This window comes from Peromyscus eremicus, chromosome 16_21, assembly GCF_949786415.1.
Source record: "Peromyscus eremicus chromosome 16_21, PerEre_H2_v1, whole genome shotgun sequence".
NCBI classification, from domain to species: Eukaryota; Metazoa; Chordata; class Mammalia; order Rodentia; family Cricetidae; genus Peromyscus; species Peromyscus eremicus.
The window spans coordinates 3,680,238-3,698,413 of record NC_081432.1 but is presented as its reverse complement, the minus strand read 5'-3'; the positions used below and the strand labels follow the sequence as shown (position 1 = coordinate 3,698,413).

General features: G+C 55.1%; 1 protein-coding gene across 1 annotated transcript; it reads left to right on the top strand.

Moving 5' to 3' along the window:
* Nucleotides 1–2,274: 2,274 nt before the first annotated feature.
* On the top strand, nt 2,275–16,421 carry Lemd2 (LEM domain nuclear envelope protein 2). Its single transcript, XM_059281687.1, has 9 exons — nt 2,275–3,045; nt 5,149–5,189; nt 7,356–7,431; nt 9,242–9,318; nt 10,171–10,250; nt 11,610–11,755; nt 12,545–12,646; nt 12,717–12,819; nt 15,199–16,421. Exons 1-9 carry the CDS (start codon nt 2,319–2,321, stop codon nt 15,347–15,349), a joined length of 1,503 nt encoding a protein of 500 aa, XP_059137670.1. The 5' UTR covers nt 2,275–2,318; the 3' UTR covers nt 15,350–16,421.
* Nucleotides 16,422–18,176: the final 1,755 nt, after the last annotated feature.

Below are 18,176 nucleotides of genomic sequence, written 5' to 3'. Positions count from 1 at the left end.
CAGGGGTCTCCCGACCCCATCTTTTACGAGAGTTCCACCAGGTGCCACAAAGCCTTTTCTGACCAAACTCATCTGCCCATGGGAGCCCAGGACATAGGAACCCTGTCTCCACGGCAGATTTGGAGTCACCTTGTAACAGGTCTGTTGTGGAATATTACTTTAACTGGGCACAGACGTGTTACACTTGCTTATGCTGCATTTGTTCAATTATGTAAAGATGTGTTGCATTTGTTTTACCTTGCCTGGCTAAGACACCTGATTGATCTAATAAAAAGCTGAATGGCCAATAACTAGGCAGGAGAGAGAGAGAGATGGGGCTGGCCGGCAGACAGAATAAATAGGAGGAGGAATCTAGGCTCAAGAGGAGAATGAGAGAGAACGAGGGAGAAAGAGAGGGAGACACCCAAGGCCACCAGACAGACAGCCACTAGACAGACAGCCATGGAGTCAGACATACAGAAGGAGAGAAAGGTAAAAAGCTCTGAGGCAAAACGTAAATAAAGAGAAACAAGTTAAGTTATAAGAGCTAGTGGGACAGGCACAGGATAAGGCCGAGCTTTCACAATTAATAAGAAGTCTCTGTGGCCGGGCGGTTGTGGCGCATGCCTTTAATCCCAGCACTCAGGAGGCAGAGCCAGGCGGGTCTCTGTGAGTTCGAGGCCGGCCTGGTCTACAGAGTGAGTTCCAGGACAGGCACCAAAACTACACTGAGAAACCCTGTTTCGAAAAACCAAAAAAAAAAAAAAAAAAAAAAAAAAGGTCTCTGTGTTTTGATTTGGGGCTGGCGGTCTGAGAAAACCTGATACACAGGTCTTTCTTTAGACTGCCAGCTCCCAAATAATGACACGGAAATTTTTATTAAGTATGAAAGCTTGGCCTTAGCTTAGGCTTGTTCCCAACTAGCTCTTACAACTTAAATTAACACGTTTATATTAATCTGTTGTAGTGAGTCTTTCTTGTTGGACCACGAGCCCCCAAATAACAACACAGAGACGTCTTAGTAATTACGAAAGCTTGGCCTTTAACTTAGGCTTGTTCCCAACTAGCTCTTACAACTTAAATTAACACTTTTATATTAATCTATGTTGTAGTGAGTCTTTCTTGTTGGACCATGAGCCCCCAAATAACAACACAGAGACTTAGTAATTATGAAAGCTTGGCCTTTAACTTAGGCTTGTTCCCAACTAGTTCCTATAACTTAAATTAACCTGTTTCTATTAATCTAGATTCTGTCATATGGTTTTTTATCTCTCATTCTGTACATCAACTTGCTCTGCACCTCGCTGACATCCCCCTCCCCTTCAGATTCTCCCCCAGGTCCTCTCCACCCCCTCACCCCTCCCACCTCCTACCCTCCCCAAGTCCCGCCTATCCTCTCCTTCCTAGCTAGCTATTGGCCGTTCATCTCTTTATTAAACCAGTCAGAAGGCGCCTAAGGCAGGTGAAGTAAAACAGACTCATTTTCACACAGTGTGATCAAATATCCTGCAACATTACCTCTGTGTTCACTGAGGACCCATCTGTCCCAGAGCTGCACTTTAAAAAATAAAATACATTTGTTTTTATTTTATGCCTGAGTGTTTTACCCACAGGTCTGTGCACCAGGTTCATGCACGTCCTATGGAGGCCGGAATCAGGTCCTCTGAACTGGAGTTACCAATGGTTGTGAGCCATCATCTAGGTAAGGGGACCCAAACCTAGTTGTTCATCTGCAAGAACATCAAGTGCTTTTAACTGCAGAGCCATCTCTCCAGCCCCAAGGTACATACTCTTGGTGTTCATTGTTGACCAAATGCATGTCTGAAGGTGGCCTGAAACAGTCAAGGTAAGGCCTCAGCATGCCTGGCACATACTCCACCACCCAAATCAAGCCAAATCACACACAGCCCCCACCCCCACCCCGAGATCATGATTTCTACTATTGGCAATGGCTTTCTTACGCTATTGAGAAGCTCATCCATTAAATAAATCTACATTTTATTGAACATCTACTACACGTTAGCACTACGTTAGAATCAAAGATAAACACCGCTAGGTCTAACCAACAAAGGGAAACTAGAGGGCGGGGGAAGAGATGAAAACACCCCAAAAAATAACCAACCCAATTCTTGGACCTCATCAACATGGCGGCTCTAGGCCGAGCCAGACCTTCTCATCATGGCGGAAATATCCGCCAGGCCCCGCCCTTCCCAATATGGCGTCCGAACTCGACCTTCCCATCATGGCGCGCGGCCCCGCCCGCTCTGCCGCGGCTGCCGGCGGGAGCAGTTCCGGGTGCGGTGCGTGCCAGGGGCGGGCGAGGGGGCGGTGTCCTGGCCATGGCCGGCCTGTCGGACCTGGAGCTGCGGCGGGAGCTGCAGGCCCTGGGCTTCCAGCCAGGCCCCATCACCGACACCACTCGGAACGTCTACCGCAACAAGCTGCGCCGCCTGCGGGGCGAGGCCCGGCTGCGCGACGACGAGCGGCTGCGAGAGGAAGCCCGGCCTCGGGGCCCCGAGCGGCTGCGGGAGGAGGCCCGGCTACGCGAGGAGGCGCCGCTGCGCGCGCGGCCCGCCGCGTCCTTCCTGCGGGCGGAGCCCGGGCTCTCCCCACCGGCTTCGAGCGCGGCCCCCAACTCCTCGGGGCCTTATGGCGACTTGGGGGCCCCCGCCCCTCCCTGGGCCGGAAGCCGCGGCCTCGCCTACCCCGCCCGCCCCGGGCCGCTGCGGCGCCGCGCCTCGGTCCGGGGCAGCTCCGAGGAGGACGAGGATGCCCGGACGCCCGACAGGGCCGCTCTGGGCCCGGGCCGCCACTGGTGGGCCCCGTCCTCGGCCTCTGCGCGGCCGCCTTCCGCGCTCCTCGGCGCCGACACGCGCCCCGGCCTGAAGGCCGCGCGAACGGGCTCGGCGGGCGCGGGGCGGGCCCGACCCGAGGCGGGCCGGCGGCTGGAGCGCTGCCTGTCTCGCCTTCTGCTCTGGGCCAGCCTGGGGCTGCTGCTCGTCTTTCTGGGCATCCTTTGGGTGAAGATGGGCAAGCCCTCGGCGCCGCAGGAGGCGGAGGACAACAGTACGTCCCGGGCCGGCGCAGGGGAGGGCCCCGGGGCACGGGCGTGACCAGACCACCGAGGCCCGCGGAGCCCACTCCGCTCTCTCGCGCCTTGTCAGCCTCCGCTGCCTCTCACCTCCGGACTCTGACTTTCCTCCTTCCGGCAGCTGCAGTACTTTGTGCCTCCACTTTATCTTTTCTGCTTCCCTCCCTTCTAGTGTCTCCCTTTCAGCCTCTGCTAGGAGCAGGCCGAGTTCTTCACAGCCCCTGGAAAGCTGCACACTAGTCTTGACAGACAGGCCCACCCCTTGCCCCTCTGGTTTCCTCCCTCTTGACCTCCTGCTCACACTTGACAGCCCTTGGAAGGCTCGGGAGAGCCCCCATGCCTGGTTGTGGTCTTAGCTTTATAGCACCAAAAAAAACCCCAGTCTGCTTCGTCAAAAGGATTCTAGCCCTGCCTATGGCACAGGTGTGGGAGAATTTTTTGAGCTTAAACGGATAACAATGGGGTGCCTAAGGCTGCTGGCAGCACCCCCAGGCTGTGCTGGGAGAGGGCCTGTGAGTCAGGCAGCTTACCAGACATCGCTGCCCACACTCAGTTAAATGACTCCACATCCCTTGAGGGATGCAGGAGACAGTGTCTCCTGAATAGCTGAGGATTGGTGTTTCCCAAAATGGGATTTTGCCTGTTACTCTTGGTTCTAACAAAAGAACAAAAAAGCACTCCATTTTCATGATAATCTCCTCCTCTGCTCTAGGGATTATATTTAGGGCCTCACATACGTTAGACAAGCATGTTATCACCGAGCTACACTCACTAGCTGACTTTTGAAAACTGTTTTGAAGCAGGGGCTCCCTAAGTTACCTAGGCTAGTCTTCAACTCACTCTGTGGTTCAGGATGGCTTTGAACCTATGATTTTGCCTTAGCTTCCCCTAGCTGGAATTATAGACCTGAGTCACCAGACTCAGATCATTTTGTTACAAATTTAGGTATAAAATGGCCCTTCAGTCCTCCAGTTGCTAATATTCTTTGCAAAGCATGAAGGTAGTTAATACTGTTGCAAGCCTTCTGTCAAGGTCACATCTTCCCACGCCTAGCAGGAATCGCTGAAATACAGGGAAAAGCTGGCTCACTGTTAGGTGGTGTGACAATTGGATGTTTGGGTGTGTAAAGTCCGTTGGCCATGCTAATGCCCAAGTGACTGCTCCACCTCTGGAGCAGTTTATCCACTCGGGATAGTTTATGGGCCTGGTAGGGATTAGCCAAGCTGAGTGCCACTGAACTGTCCTGGGCTGTGACCATTCAGGGGGTATCACATAGCGTTGTGTTGCTTACTCACTGCTTACGGAGATTTAAGACAGGCTTTGGGAATACATAGCCAGGATTTCCCAGAGTTACCTCCGATAACAGAATTAACTCTTACTTGACATACCGTCATTTACAGCCCATAAGACTTTTCTGTATGTTGTCTTGAGCCTAACTCCGAGTTAAGCAGGGAAGGCCATTTGTGTTTTTATGTGTATGGGTGTTTTGCCTGCATGTGCTCTGCACCACATGCATTCAGGGCCCAAGAAGGCCAGAAGAGGGCGTTGGGTTCTCTGGAACTAGAGTTACAGATGGCTGTAAGCCGCCATGTGGGTGCTGGGAATCCATCCCAGGTCCTCTGGAAGAGCAGGCGGTGCTCCAGTGCACGGAGCCACCTCTCCAGCCCGGTTTTTTGTTTCTTGAGACAATATCCTCTCTGTAGGCCAGACTGACCTCAGACTGTGGCGGCTCCTTCCTTAGCCTCCAGAGTGCTGGATTACACTGTGAACATCCCTTTTAGGAAGGCCCATGGGATCCCATGTCACAGGTGCAGAAACGGGTACCTAGAGGTTAAACTGCCCCAGAAACTGTGGTGCTCATTTGTAGCTGGAATGAGGCCCCAGCTATCAGTGTCCTGATCCAGCATGGGAAACCCTTGGGTCTCACTGTCCATACTGTACAATGTTAGTGTGAGGTGGCATCTTCCAGCCTCTACCTTCGTGTCAGCCGAGTTTGACTTCCCCTGGATTTGGAGAAGTCTCTCTTGTCTTTTCCTCAATCCCACTTCTAATCTCTGTCTTTCTTTTCTTGGTCTCAGTGAAATTATTGCCGGTGGACTGTGAAAGAAAAACAGATGAGGTAAGTTTTCTCTGCTTTTTTTACTCTATTGAGGACTCAAGCCTCCACCCAGAGGTAAACTTTCCCAGATCATGATAGGATCTTTTTCAGGGAGAGTGTCCCAGAACGTACCGGAATCACAACGTGTTCCACGGTGTTTGTGTCAGACTTAATTCTGGGAGCAAAGCAGTACTTGAAATATGGAGGACTGAGCTCCTCAGAGCCAGCCTGGGCTTCTTACAGATGTTCCTCCATCAGTGGGAGCATCTGAGGTCTTTGATTTTCTGCCTGAGTCAGTCCAGGGAGTTGGGAGTTGGTGAGCACCTCTCCAGCCTGCTGTGTGGGACGTAGGACTGCCAGTGTCCAACACTGACAAGCCGCTCTTAGTTTTGCCTTTTCTCTGCTGTACATCTGTCTTTCTGACAGTGTTCTGATTTCTGATTTGACACGTCAAGGAGCCAGTTGAGGGAAATTAGCCCTCTTAGCCGATGTTTCGGTTTGTTTTATGAAGCCCTCACATTTCCCACAAATAATGTTTGGGGAAGGTGAGTGGCCCTCAGCGTATGAATCATGTGAGCAGCATTAATGCACAGCCAGGAAGCCGGTTCTGGTGATAGTCTGAGGAAGATAGGAGACGGTAAATTTTCAGGTCATAAATCCTACCAGGAGGAGGCCTGTGCTGCCAGAGGGCATGACTTAGAGCTCTAATTATTAAGTGTGGGTGCCAGGCCTCTGCAGCCCAGGGGCTAGCAAAGAAAGGACAGCCTGTGTTGCCCCTCCCCCTTGTTAATGGAGGGCAGCCTGCTGCAGATCCCCTGGTTTTATTTCCTTGGCTTCTGATGTGTCCTGTTTGCGGCTGGTTTACGACATTTCTTTATTGCTGTCGTCCACCAAGCATTTTTGCCTCCCAGTTGTTCTGCAAAACCAGGCTCATAATAAGTTTAATCTGCTTTCCATCATAAAGCTGGGCTGATGATTACCGTGTGCTCCAGAAGCAGGCAGCCAGAGAGAGGGACAGACGCAGAAACGAGAACTAGAACTTTCCACGGCACCCCCGCTCGTCTTCTGTCTGCCACTTAGTTTGCTAAGGTTCTTCGTTCCAGTCCTGCACGACCCACAGAGGGGGCAGGCCTCGGGGAAGGGCACGTCGGCTCCTGGCCTTCTGTGAGCCCAGACACCACCCTGCAGGTCCCGCTGGACTCTGCGAAGCTGCTCCCCTCAGCTGGCTGGAGCTCTGGGCTTCGGACTGTAGACATTGCAGATTTGTAGCCAGCCCACCCACATCTGTGAGAGGACAGCAGATCTGGGCCACAGCTGCACAAGATTCATTTTCGGGCCGCTCTGGGCGCCCTTGGCCTTCGTGGCAGGTGGGCCCAGGAGCAGGCAGGCAGGGGCGTCTTTTGTGGCCCCAGTGAGGTTTCTTGCTAGTTTCCTTTGGGTGGCCTGGTTCACCCCAAATCCAGACAAGTGTTTAAGTATCAGGTAAGTTAGTCTTGTCGGCAGCAGGATTCGCATACTATTTTTCTTTCTGCCTCTGCTGTGGAGAATGTAGGGACAGGCTGGAGTGGGTGTGTTGTCTTAATCAGGCCATCTTCGGTCTGGTACCGTCTGTCCTGTTTCCTCTGGGTGGTGTCAGCCCATGCAAGTGGTTTATATGTGGGCTCACATGGAGTCCCCACTGCAGTCCCCACTCAGGCACGGCCTTATACCCCCTGCAGTCACTGAATTCTGTGCTGTCCCCTCCAGAGTCTGCAAGCTGTGCTACCATTCCTTGCTCTTCTTCTCAAGAAGTCGGGCTGGAGCCATGGTGGCCATCCCTTTGTCACTCTACTGTCTTTATGCCACAGAACCTCTTCCTCCCTCCCTCCCTGCCAGCCCTCTGCAGGTGTATTTCTCTCATATGAAACGAGGAGGTGGGGGCTGGACATGTGGCTCTAGCACTACATAAAGCGGGTGTGGTGCCACAGGCCTGTAATTCTGGCACTCACCAGCTGGAGACAGGAGGAGCAGGGTTAAAGATCACCCTTAGCTACATAACCAGTTCATGACCAGCCTGGTCTACATGAGACTGTCTCAAAAAACAAAAAAGAAAACCCCTAAAATTTAGAGATGTTCCTTGCTGTCCAGATGGGTGTGGCAGTGTGGCCACGGCCACAGACCGACCCTTGACTGTTCCCTGCCTTTCAGTTCTGTCAGGCCAAGCAGAAGGCAGCCTTGCTGGAGCTCTTGCATGAGCTATACAACTTCCTGGCCATCCAAGCAGGTGAGTAACCACCAAGCACTGCAGTGCCCCCTGGTCAGTCTGGCCCCGATTTCCCACCCACCACTCCAACTCATCATGTCACGCCTTGTGGGCATGCAATACAGGCCTGGATCTCCCTTTTCCCTAAAGGCTCTAGGTCCACAAACACATGGGCCTCTCGGCAGGTAGGAGATTCTGTTCCACCATGCTTTGAGGCCTTGTGTTGGTTGGAAGGGACCAGGCCTTGGAAGTCCCCTGGACCCGGCACTGGTCCCAGGTCTCCTCCTCGTTTGTAGGAAGGGCCCAGGCGGTCTGTGGGCAGCCTGAGGTAGAGCTACTCTGCTCCACACTAGTTCTGAGTACCTGTCCTCCATCCCACCTTCCTGATTTGGACCTGGCTTATGCCATCAAGGGCCTGATAGGAAATATGAACTACACCCCTTTATCCCTTTAGAGATGAACTGTGGCTGGGTATTGTCCTGGCCCTGGTAGGGAATGAAGTGGCTGTTTGTGGTCTAATATGACAATGGGCCACACACTGCAGGAAGCATGGTGATGCATAGTGCCATAGTGTTCAGGAAAGCACTATGCCAGCACAGGTCGGCCTGGGCGTATGCATGCAGGCGTGAGCAGGCAAGAGAAGAGGAAGTAATGTCAGGAAGTGTGGGTGCCCGGCCACAGAGCCTGGTCCAGCAGGCCAGGGAGTGACATGCTGAGTGAGAGCCAGCTGCCGAGAAGGCAGATGCCCAGCAGCTGAGCGATGCTGTGTCATTGAAGCAGAGTCATTGTTAAGCCTCATTGACAAAGCTCTGAGATGGAAAGGGGACAGAAGAAACCAATCAGGAGGCCGTTGAGGTGCCCAGCCAGGGCCAGACTAATCCAGGTATGGCAGGAGGATCAAAGAAGCTGCCTTGGTCTCAGAAAACACAGGGCCAAGAGCAGTGTTGAAGTAGGAAGATTTGGCTGTATTGGAGGACAAGCCAAAAACTGCCCCTCTCTGCCCAGTGCGCGCGCGCGCGCGCGCGCACACACACACACACACACACACGCACGCACGCACGCACACAGAGCCCCCAGGCGAGGCTGTGCATGAGTGTCGGCTCCCTTGTATGTGCCTCATCCTGGGCTGCCCCTGCAGGGCCTGGCAGGAAACCCTGTGAAGGAGGACCAACAGCTGCAGCAGGCTAAGGTCTACGGGGGCTTCTCAAGAGGTGGTCTTCAGCCCAGGCCTCGAAGGCTGACAGGACAAGGTGGAGCCAGCCTCCCGGGGTGCTTAGAGGAGCTGCCCTTGGCCTGTCAGCTGACACCCCACAGATGTCTCATCTTCCCTGGGTCCCTTCTGGACATCCCTCCCCAGGATCTCTCTAACAATGGGCTCGGCTTCCAGGTTCCAGCGTGTGTCCGGATCAGAGTGTCTGGTGGCCGGCCTCCTGCCTTTCTTTTTTCCCAGGCTGTGTATATTTATAGAGCTACTCCGGTACCTTCCGCAGCTCTCTGTCTGATCCTTCTAGGGATCAGCCGCAAACAGACTTTGGCATTGGGCAGTTTTTCAGTCATTTAATGCAAATCGCTGCCCTGCTTTGCAGGTCAGGTTTTAATGATCTGGAATCGATCCAAGCTAAGTGGCTTTTGATCTTGCTGCAGAGTGAAGATGCCCCACAGAAGCTGGGTGCCGCTGGGCCACATGCTCCTGATTATAGCTGATGGCTTGATTCTCGCTGTATTTTTAGGCCATTTCAGTGTGATTTTTTTTCCACCTCTTCTCTGTGTTTGAATGTGTCTCTCTCTCTCTCTCCCTCTCTCTCTCTCTTTTTTTTTTTCTCCTTCCTAGGTAATTTTGAATGTGGCAATCCGGAGAAGCTGAAAAGCAAATGCATTCCTGTTCTAGAGGCTCAGGAATACATAGCTGTGAGTAGGCTGCAGGCTGCTGCCCCCTGCAAGGCTGCAGCTTCCTATTGATTTGTTGAGCCCTGCAGGTTTTTTGTTGTTTTGTTTTTCCTCCCTTTTTGTTTTGTATTTGCTTTGTGGCTTTTGGTTTTCTTTCTTTTAATTTAGTGGAGTGTTGGGTTACTGTGGAGGGGACTGTGCCCCAGGCTGGCCTTGCTGAGTGTGGGCAGGTGATCTGGTCCGACCTGAGGCCCTTTCACCAGCTGAATGGCCATGGCAGGCAGCCCCTTCTTCAGAGGACCGCAAAGAGTCCTCAGGCCCACCCAACTCTCTTCACAGTGGGAGGCACATGTGTCCTCTCTCCCTGTCCCCTGGTGACTCCTTTTGGATCCTTGGCTTCCGTTTGCCTTTCTCCGTGCCTCCCTCTCCATGGTAGTTATGGAGCTGGAGGATTTACAGGGCCTGTATAGTTCAGTTTCACTTCATAGATGAGGAAACTGAGGAAAGAGAGGCCCAGGGAGTTTCTGAGGCCGCACAGCTGATACTGGTTGTCATCCGCTCCAACCCTGGCGCTGTTCCCCCACTCCGCTGCTGCCAGCTGTGCGTGCTTGCCGGCTGCCGCTGCCGCTGCCGCCGGCCGCCTCTGCTTAACGCCGTTCTTGCTGCCCGCAGACCTGCATTGTTCTCCTGCTGAGCTTTGCGTCAGCCTCTTCCTAGCTCCCCCCCCCCCCCCCCCCCCCGGCTTGCCCTCCCTGCCTGTTCGCTGTGCATGGGGCAGGCGGGGGACACGGGAGAGGCTTTGGCAATCCAGCCTCAGAATAATGTCCTGGCAGCAGTCCTGAGGCAGAGCTAAACCCCGTCTCCACCCCACAGAACGTGACCAGCAGCCCCTCTGCAAGGTTTGAGGCCGCGCTGACCTGGATACTGAGCAGCAACAAGGATGTGGGCATCTGGTGAGTGTAGGCAGTTGTCACGGGAGGCTGAACTGCCGCTGCCCTGCCCGTGTGCTGACTCCCTCGTTACCCAGACAGCAGACCAGAGAGCAGCACTGCCAGTCCAAGTGTTGGGGTGCAAGCCTGCTGACCCTGCCAGTGCTTCCTCAAGTAGCTGCCCCTGCTAACTCACCGGGGAAGGAGATGTTCTGTGCGTTGGTTTTACTCCGTTTGGAAATGTCTTGGGAAGTGCCGGGTTCTGTTCTGACCAGGCAGTTTCCCTGAGTTTCCATTGCTGGCAAGCACTGTTAGCAGAGATAGCGGCCCTATTCGGGAAGAGTGGCCGGGAAGGAGTCCCCAGCCCGTGCCAAGCAGCCCTGCGAAGGCGTGGGACCTCACCGTCCCTTCCATAGCTCTTTGTCAGAACCTCTGTTCCAGTTCCAGCTCCTGATATTAACACACACTCTAGGGTTTTGTTCTCTTTTTCTCTAATCCACCCAAATTACTAATTCCATCACAGTGCATCCAGCGCAGCCCCTTGGGCGGCTTGGCCTAAAGCTCGGTAACTGGATGCGTGGCACGATTAAGATCCGATGGCTTAAAAGCAGCTGCCCTGAGCGGCTGAGCGATTTTCCTGCGTTGAGAAGGCAGAGGAGAATACGGATTTTCCCTCCGCAGCTCTCCCTGGAGCTGCCAACACAGAAGAGTGATGACACTTGCCTTTTCCTGCTGGGGAAGGCCGCCGGGAGGGTAGCTGAGGGAGCTCAGACAGCCAGTGTTGAAATGGGGCGCAAGGAGTGGGGCATCACATAGCAGCCATTCCAGAGAGCATGGTGTGGCACCGGCGTCCCTGCAGGTCCTCACATTGCCTTACCAACCACTTGGCTGGAGTCATGGTGGCAAGGGTCTGGTCACTGACAGCCTGGTGGTTCCCATTGCCATGGGCTTCATCAGCGCCCCCGATCTTTACACGTAAGCAGCGTTTGCGCCTGTTCCTCACGGAAGCAAAGTGCAGCCTCCCAGGCTCTGTCCTTCAGTTCCTGCCACGCTCTTGCAGAGCCAGGGATTCAGTAAACATTTCCACTTCTCTATGCTGGGAGGCGGGAATCCAATTTACAGCTTCATCTTCTGCATGCTGAGAGGGGCTGTCAAAGACCCGGCAGAGGGGACGCCACTTCAGCGGCAGGGGTTCAAGCTTGCTGCCATCTTTAAAGCTTCCTTCTTTCTAAGTAGCCAGTGTGGGGAATTGCAGGAAGGAGCACAGCCAGGATAAGCAGGCTGCTCTGAGCAAGTGGAGACCTCCGGCCCCCTCCATGTCCTCACCCAGGCTGAAGTGGGGCTCAGACCGCAGACTGTTTACAGCCCCATGTCTTGTTTCAGGTTGAAAGGGGAAGACCCGTCTGAGCTGGTGACCACGGTGGACCAGGTGGTGTGCCTGGAGTCTGCCCGGCCCCGGATGGGCGTCGGCTGCCGCCTGAGCCGTGCCCTGCTCACCGCTGTCACCCACGTGCTCATCTTCTTCTGGTGTAAGTCCTCGCTGCCTGCCATGCTCTCCCGTCCCTTCCCAGCCTGCCACTTGCCAGCAGCCTAGCTCAGTGGCTGCCTGGGCGTGAGGAATGAGTCAGGCGCTGAAGGGACCATTGCGCCTCATGCACCTGGGGGCTAGCTGATAAAGCAGGAGATGAACAAGACAGCCTCTGCCCTGCGTGTCTTTACCCTTGCGGACTGGTGGCTGGATCTGTAGTATAACCAGAAATGTTCTTGGCATAGGGCAGGGACTGTCAGCCTCCCTGAGAGGGGTGGGCCCCGTGGGAGTCAGCCTCTGCTGCCTCCATTGGCCCAGTCAGGCTCCCAGTGCTCAGACCAGCTCCACGCAGGAGGTGACGTGGTATCTTGGCCTAATTTTACTCCAGAAAACTGCCAGCATCTGCAGAGATGGGTAAAAGCAGAGAGGATGCAGATTGCAGAAAGAAAGGCGAGCGAGCCTGGCTTGTCTCCTTCCCACAGTAAGAAAAAGGCTGGGGCATGGAGATGGCAGCCTTCAGGATAGCCAGCAATGGATCAGAGGCTGCCTTGTGTAATGCCTCCCCCATGCCGAGCTGTTGGGTTGTTACCAACTATAGCATCTCAAAATACAGGCTTGGCATGTATATTTGTGTGCAGCACAGGCTCCAGCCCGTAAGGGGATGGTGGTGTGAGTTTGGGATAGCCTGAGGTCTGGGTACCTGGGACACCAGGTGACAGGAGCTGGAGACAGGTCATCACTCTGTAGCCTGTCCTTGCTGAGTAGGTGATGGTGTTCTGTTGTGTTCCAGGCCTGGCCTTCCTGTGGGGCCTCCTGATTCTCCTGAAGTACCGATGGCGAAAGCTAGAAGAGGAAGAGCAGGCCATGTACGAGATGGTGAAGAAGATTATAGGTGCGTGTCCCTGGTGGAAGGGTGCCCAAGCCTGCCGGGTTGCTGCTGACCGCTTCACTCTCTCCCATAGATGTGGTCCAGGACCACTATGTGGACTGGGAGCAGGACATGGAGCGCTACCCATATGTGGGCATCCTCCACGTGCGAGACACCCTGATCCCCCCACAGAGTCGGTGAGTCCTGCTCCTGGGGGTGGCTGGGGTGACCCACTGAGACCCATGGGAGGGAGCCCAGAACATAGCATCAGCAGACCATGAGGATCATTTTGCCTAGCCTCCTGGGAATCACTGCCTGCCCCCTGCTGCCAGCTTGACTCTTAGTGGCAGAGAGCTAGACAGGAGGACCAGGAGCGTCAGCCACTCCTCTGCAGAGTGTGCCAGTTTGGGTACTAGCCGCCATGGTGAGGCTGAGTCCCGGTCCCCTCAGTGGTTCCAGCCACAGGGGTCTCCTGTTCCTGTGAGTCCCTCCTGGTGGACACTGTCAGCAGTCCCTCGTGTTTGTGAGACGGAGCCAACAGCAGCCCAGCAGTGTCTGCCCCGTCACAGCTGACAGGAGAGGGGACTTGCAGGAGAGGAAACCTCCCAGCAGCCTTTGGGCACACTCCTCTTGGGGTTCCGTGGGCCAGCCTCAGTTTATCTCTGAGTTGGTCACTGGCAAGGAGACAGAAGGAGCGTTTCAGGGCCTGTGACCATGACCCTAAAGTCGTACACCTCGTAGGGTGGATGGGGCACCCAACAGGGTCCCCCCTGCTGTCAGCACAGTGCATCCCCGCAGAGGAGACTAGGCTGTTCTCTAGCTGACTGTCACCTGCCATGTGGTGCTCAGAGGTTACCCTTCCCCTGTGTTTGTGTGGCCTCCCCAGACACACTCACTCTCTTGGTCCTCACCAAGCCCACAGACCTGAGAACAGTTGGGGCGTGGGGCGGGCATGTATGGGCAAGGAAGCCCAGGCTTTGGGAAGTAGAGGGACTTACTCAAGAGTGCTGTGTAGCATTCTGTGTCGCTACCACCAGGCCCTGTCACCGTATCACCCTTCTGTGCAACCAGGGGATTGGAAGAGGAGAGCATGTACAGGTCTGGGGTGTTTGTCTGATTTTGTTTCATTGAAACAGAATTTCACTTTGTAGCCCAGGCAGGCCTTGAACCGATAATCTTGGTGGAGTAGCTTGCTGGACTTAGTGGCAGCACACTTTTCTGGTGAACACGAGTCCTGGCTGCTCTGCAGCGGCAGCATGCATGCATGCATTTGGCAGCTGCTGGGTTCATCTCCCCACAGGCTGCAGGCAGGGAGTCCCCGCCCACGGGAGGCCACTGCTGCTCTGAGAGGTCAGCCTGTGGGTCTTCCGTCTCTCAGGGGAAGCCATTTGCTTCACCCAGGCTCCTGCCTAATTCCTGGCCCTGCCAGGAGTTGTGTAACCAGCCTTTCAAGCCTCTCTCCTGCAGTGGGATTCCACTGCCTCCAGTGGGCTGCCCTGTATCCATCCATCCATCCATTTCCACACACTTATTGATCCCTTACTGTGTACTGTGAAGTGGAAGACAGAGGAGGAGAGGGAAGCATAGGGAACCGTGTGACCCTGGGCAGTGCTGGGGCCTTGGAAAGGGACAGGTGCTGAGGAGGTGGCCTTGAAGTTTGCCACACTAGTTCCAGTCCCATAAGCACTGGAGAGCAGCTGGCGGAGCACAAGAGCTGGCCTGGCACTCTGACTGTGGCCACGTCACCACACGTCACAGGCTTGCTCGGTGCATAGCTGACCCATAGCGGTCTGAGCGCTACCAGGAGCTCACCCACCCCAGTCGCTTCTGAGCCATCCCATGAGCCATGAGCCACCGGTCTGCCAGGATAAGGGCATACCTCTGGGGCTGGCGGGAGATGTGAGGAGCTGCAGGGAGCTGATAGAAGAGTTGGCTGGTCCGTCCCTTCATGTGGACGAGCACTCCTTCCTGCAGCCTCGGGGACCTGGCCTGAAGGTTGGCATCTTCATCCTTCAAGCTTTTTCTTTTGAGTATGTGGCGTTGGCCTGGCCATCCTGCCTCCCCTCATTTGTGCTCTCTCTGGAGGCCCTGCTCCCACACACTCAGACCTGCACAGTCGGGAAGGTGTGCTGAAGGGGAGGGGAGGGCACCACTGGGGCCATGAAGGAAAGATACTGCACACACACTCTGTCCTGAAACCTTTTTGTTGGGGAGGGGAGCCACAGAGCAGCGAGTGGCCTTTGGCTTCTAACTCATGAAGATACATGTCTCCTTCTTCGGAGGCTTCACTTGTCCCCCCGGCCCCCTGCAGGGCTGTGAATTTGGAATGCTCTGATTAGCCAGCATGGTGTACTTCCCACGTGGACCTGGGTGCCCACCACTGCCAGCCCCCTTAGCTCCCTCTTCCTAAGGCTTGTGGAGTCCCTGGTGCACCACTCTGCCCTCTACAGTTGTGTTGGGGTCTGACACGTCCACTGCTGGATAAGTGCTGGGACAGGCAGAGCTTAGACACGCCCTCTGTGGGAAGGTGACGTGCCGCCAGCCTGACGCTGCTGAGCGCTGCCTTCTCGTTGCAGGCGGCGCATGAAGCGAGTGTGGGATCGCGCTGTGGAATTCCTGGCTTCCAATGAGTCCCGGATCCAGACCGAGTCCCACCGCGTGGCTGGGGAGGACATGCTGGTGTGGAGATGGACTAAGCCTTCCTCCTTCTCTGACTCAGAGCGATAGGACAGGGCCTGTTCCAGCCAGCCTGGCCTGGTCACCCAGCTGGGGCAAGGGCACAGACCTTCGGTGCTCATTCACACCTGCCTTGATTGCCCTCTCGATCTCAGTTCTGGGACACGTGGGCGTCCTTAGGGTAGCAGGGAGGACAGGTGAGACCCTCCTCTATGCCAGTCTTACTGACAGAAAGGGAGAAGGGCTTGCTCTCCCTGCATAGAAAGACGGCAGTGGCTGGAATCATGGAGGTCCTGCACACAGCTAGACAGCAACCAGTGATCTGAAGCCCCTCGCTTGGGAAGTGGGTCGGGTGGTGGGCTGGGGCAGCAGGGGTCTGGGGAGCGCTTAGTCCTTGTGCCTTTGCAGTGTTTCCAGGGAGCTTGAGGGTGAGGGGAGGAAGCCTGTCCTGCTGCTGCATGGGCCTCCTTGTCCTGAAGGGGAAGATGCTACAAGTTAGAGCCAGCTGGAGGGGACAGAATAGAGGTGGCCAGGATCTGGAAGGGGTGGAGGGTCCAGCCACAGCTGCCTGTGCCTCAGTGCTTCTCACAGATGGGAAGTGTAGCCCTGAGCCAGGGTGGAGCCTCCACCTCCAGCCAGGCTCACCTCCTCGATATTACTGTGACAAGGCCTCTCCTGGCTGGTGAGCTGGAACAGGGCACCGGTGGGGTGCAGCATTGTGGCTGCACACTGCCCCCTGCAGGCTGCATGGGAGCAGTGTGCGCCTTTAGCCTGCTGTGCAGTGGAGGACCTGCTCCCTAAACACCCAGTGGGGGGTCTCATTAGCTGAGAGGGAGGCTGGCCAGCAACTCCTCTAGCCGGCCTCACCCACAGCACAGGAGGATGGCGGGTGGACGTAAGACACAGACGCCCCTTCTGGACCTCTTGCCGTTCTCTGTTTCTTAATAAAGCACCATCTCGGTTTAGCAATACTCTCATTTCCTCGTGTCCGGGTGGTCGGCAGGACTGGGGTCTGAGCAGGTGCCTGTGGCAAAGGCCTGTTCTCATGATCAGGCTCCAGCTAGAAGAAGCTTTTGTATTGGGGTGGAACTGTTGGAAAAATAAAATATTTATTGAAAATGGATGTGGTTTTTGTCCATAATGCTTCCCCTTTCTCCCCAAAGTGATGGTGAGTAATGAGAAGGCTGGGCCGGCTGGGCCACCTTGGCAATGGGCTTCCAATAAGCGACTTAAAGCCACATGAGCACCCATCCTGCAGGGTCACTGTGGACTCCACAACCCAGTGGGTTGAGAGCTCCAGTTCCATGTTGACTTGCCTGTCAAGCCCCTGTCCCAAGGAGTGCTGAGTATCCCTAGAAGGAAGAGCCAGGAAGCTGCATGGAGCTGGTAATGCCCTTGAAGGAGGCATACTTCCTACATCTAGGCCAGCGTTAGTGATGGGCTGATGGGCACAGAGTTGGCGAGGGGATGCTTCCAGAAGACCATAGACACTACAGGCATTCATCTCTATGGGTCTCCAAGGCTAGCAGCTCAGATACAAGGTAGCCGAGCTATGTTCTGGGGTTACAGCCGGTCTTGCCCCTTCCTGGTCCCACCTGTGTAGACACTGGCACAAAGGCATGTGAGCTTAGGCTTCTGTTGCACAATTGTGGGTGAGCGGTGGAGGGGCCCAGCACAACTCAGGAAGAAGCCAGCCTGCCTGGCCCTCTATCTCCGTGGAAGATTTTCCCCTGGCATGTTTTGTCTGAAGTGGTGAGAAAGCTAACCCGTGGTTCTCTCTGTGGCTGGGAAGCTGCTGGGAGAGCAGAAGCCAGAACAACATAAAGGGAACAAAAGGCCACGGAGCCAGGCGCTCATAGCAGCCTGCCTCTCCATGAGAGCACATCAGCCTCTGAGGACAGCATGGGGCTGTGGGGTTTGTCAGAGGAGGGGGCTGGAGGCATCCTTGACAAAGCTGTGACCTGGGAGGGGTTTTGTTGTTTTTGAGACAGGGTCTCTGGTAGCCCAGGCTGACCTTGAACTTCTCATCTTCCTGCTCCACCTCCCAAGTGCTGGGATTACAGGTGTGCACCACCACGCAGTGTTTACATAGTACTGGGGACTGACTGGAGAGCTTTGTGCCTGCTAGGCCAGCATTCTACCAGCTGAGCTACAGCCCTAACCCTGGGTGTTTCTAAAGCTCTGTCCAAAGTGTCCCCAGGCTGCTGACCTAGCTGTCCCTAGTGATGAACAGCTCTCCTGGGGTGGGCCACTGAAGAAGCATCAGAAGGATGAGGGAGACTGTACCCCACAAACCTCAGCATGGACATCCACCCAGGAGCTCTGAGCTACCTTCCAGAGGCTCTCTACTCACCACCAAGGTAAACACAGCCATTTGTCACCGATTTATCATAAGACTTGGGTAGCAGCTGTTCCCCTTAATTAATACACCGTTGACTTTGAGCTCAAAAAATCCCCACGCTGAAGCACACGTGTAGACTCAAATCCATTATCCTGTCGGCCTCTCCTCAACAGAAGGGACAGAAGACCAGATATGCCACCCAATTGTCCCAAAAAAGTTGTCCTTGGGACACCAGGCAGCTTCTTCCACCACGTCTCCGGAAGAGGGTCCCTAGGATGCACCAGGGACAGCAGAGGCAGCCGGCTGAGTGGGCGTGGTTTCACTTGGCACTGTTTCCCCAGTGGCTGGTGCTGTCTGTGCTCAGATGGAGAGGCATGGGGCCAGCATCCACAGTCAGCTAGGTCCTGCTGTGGCTGGGGACCTTGTCTCTGTGCTATAGCAAGGGGAGGTAGCCTGTCTCTCTACCTGGACTCCAACAGCCAATCCCTGCCTCGGAACTTTGCACTCACTGCTCACCTGCTCTGTGTCCCCCAGCCC

Coding starts and splice junctions, on each gene's coding strand:
- Lemd2 (XM_059281687.1), top strand. CDS start 2,319: ATGGCCGGCCTGTCGGACCTGGAGCTGCGGCGGGAGCTGCAGGCCCTG. Junction 3,046..5,148: donor GCAGGAGGCGGAGGACAACA/GTACGTCCCGGG, acceptor TCTTGGTCTCAG/TGAAATTATTGCCGGTGGAC. Junction 10,251..11,609: donor AACAAGGATGTGGGCATCTG/GTGAGTGTAGGC, acceptor GTCTTGTTTCAG/GTTGAAAGGGGAAGACCCGT.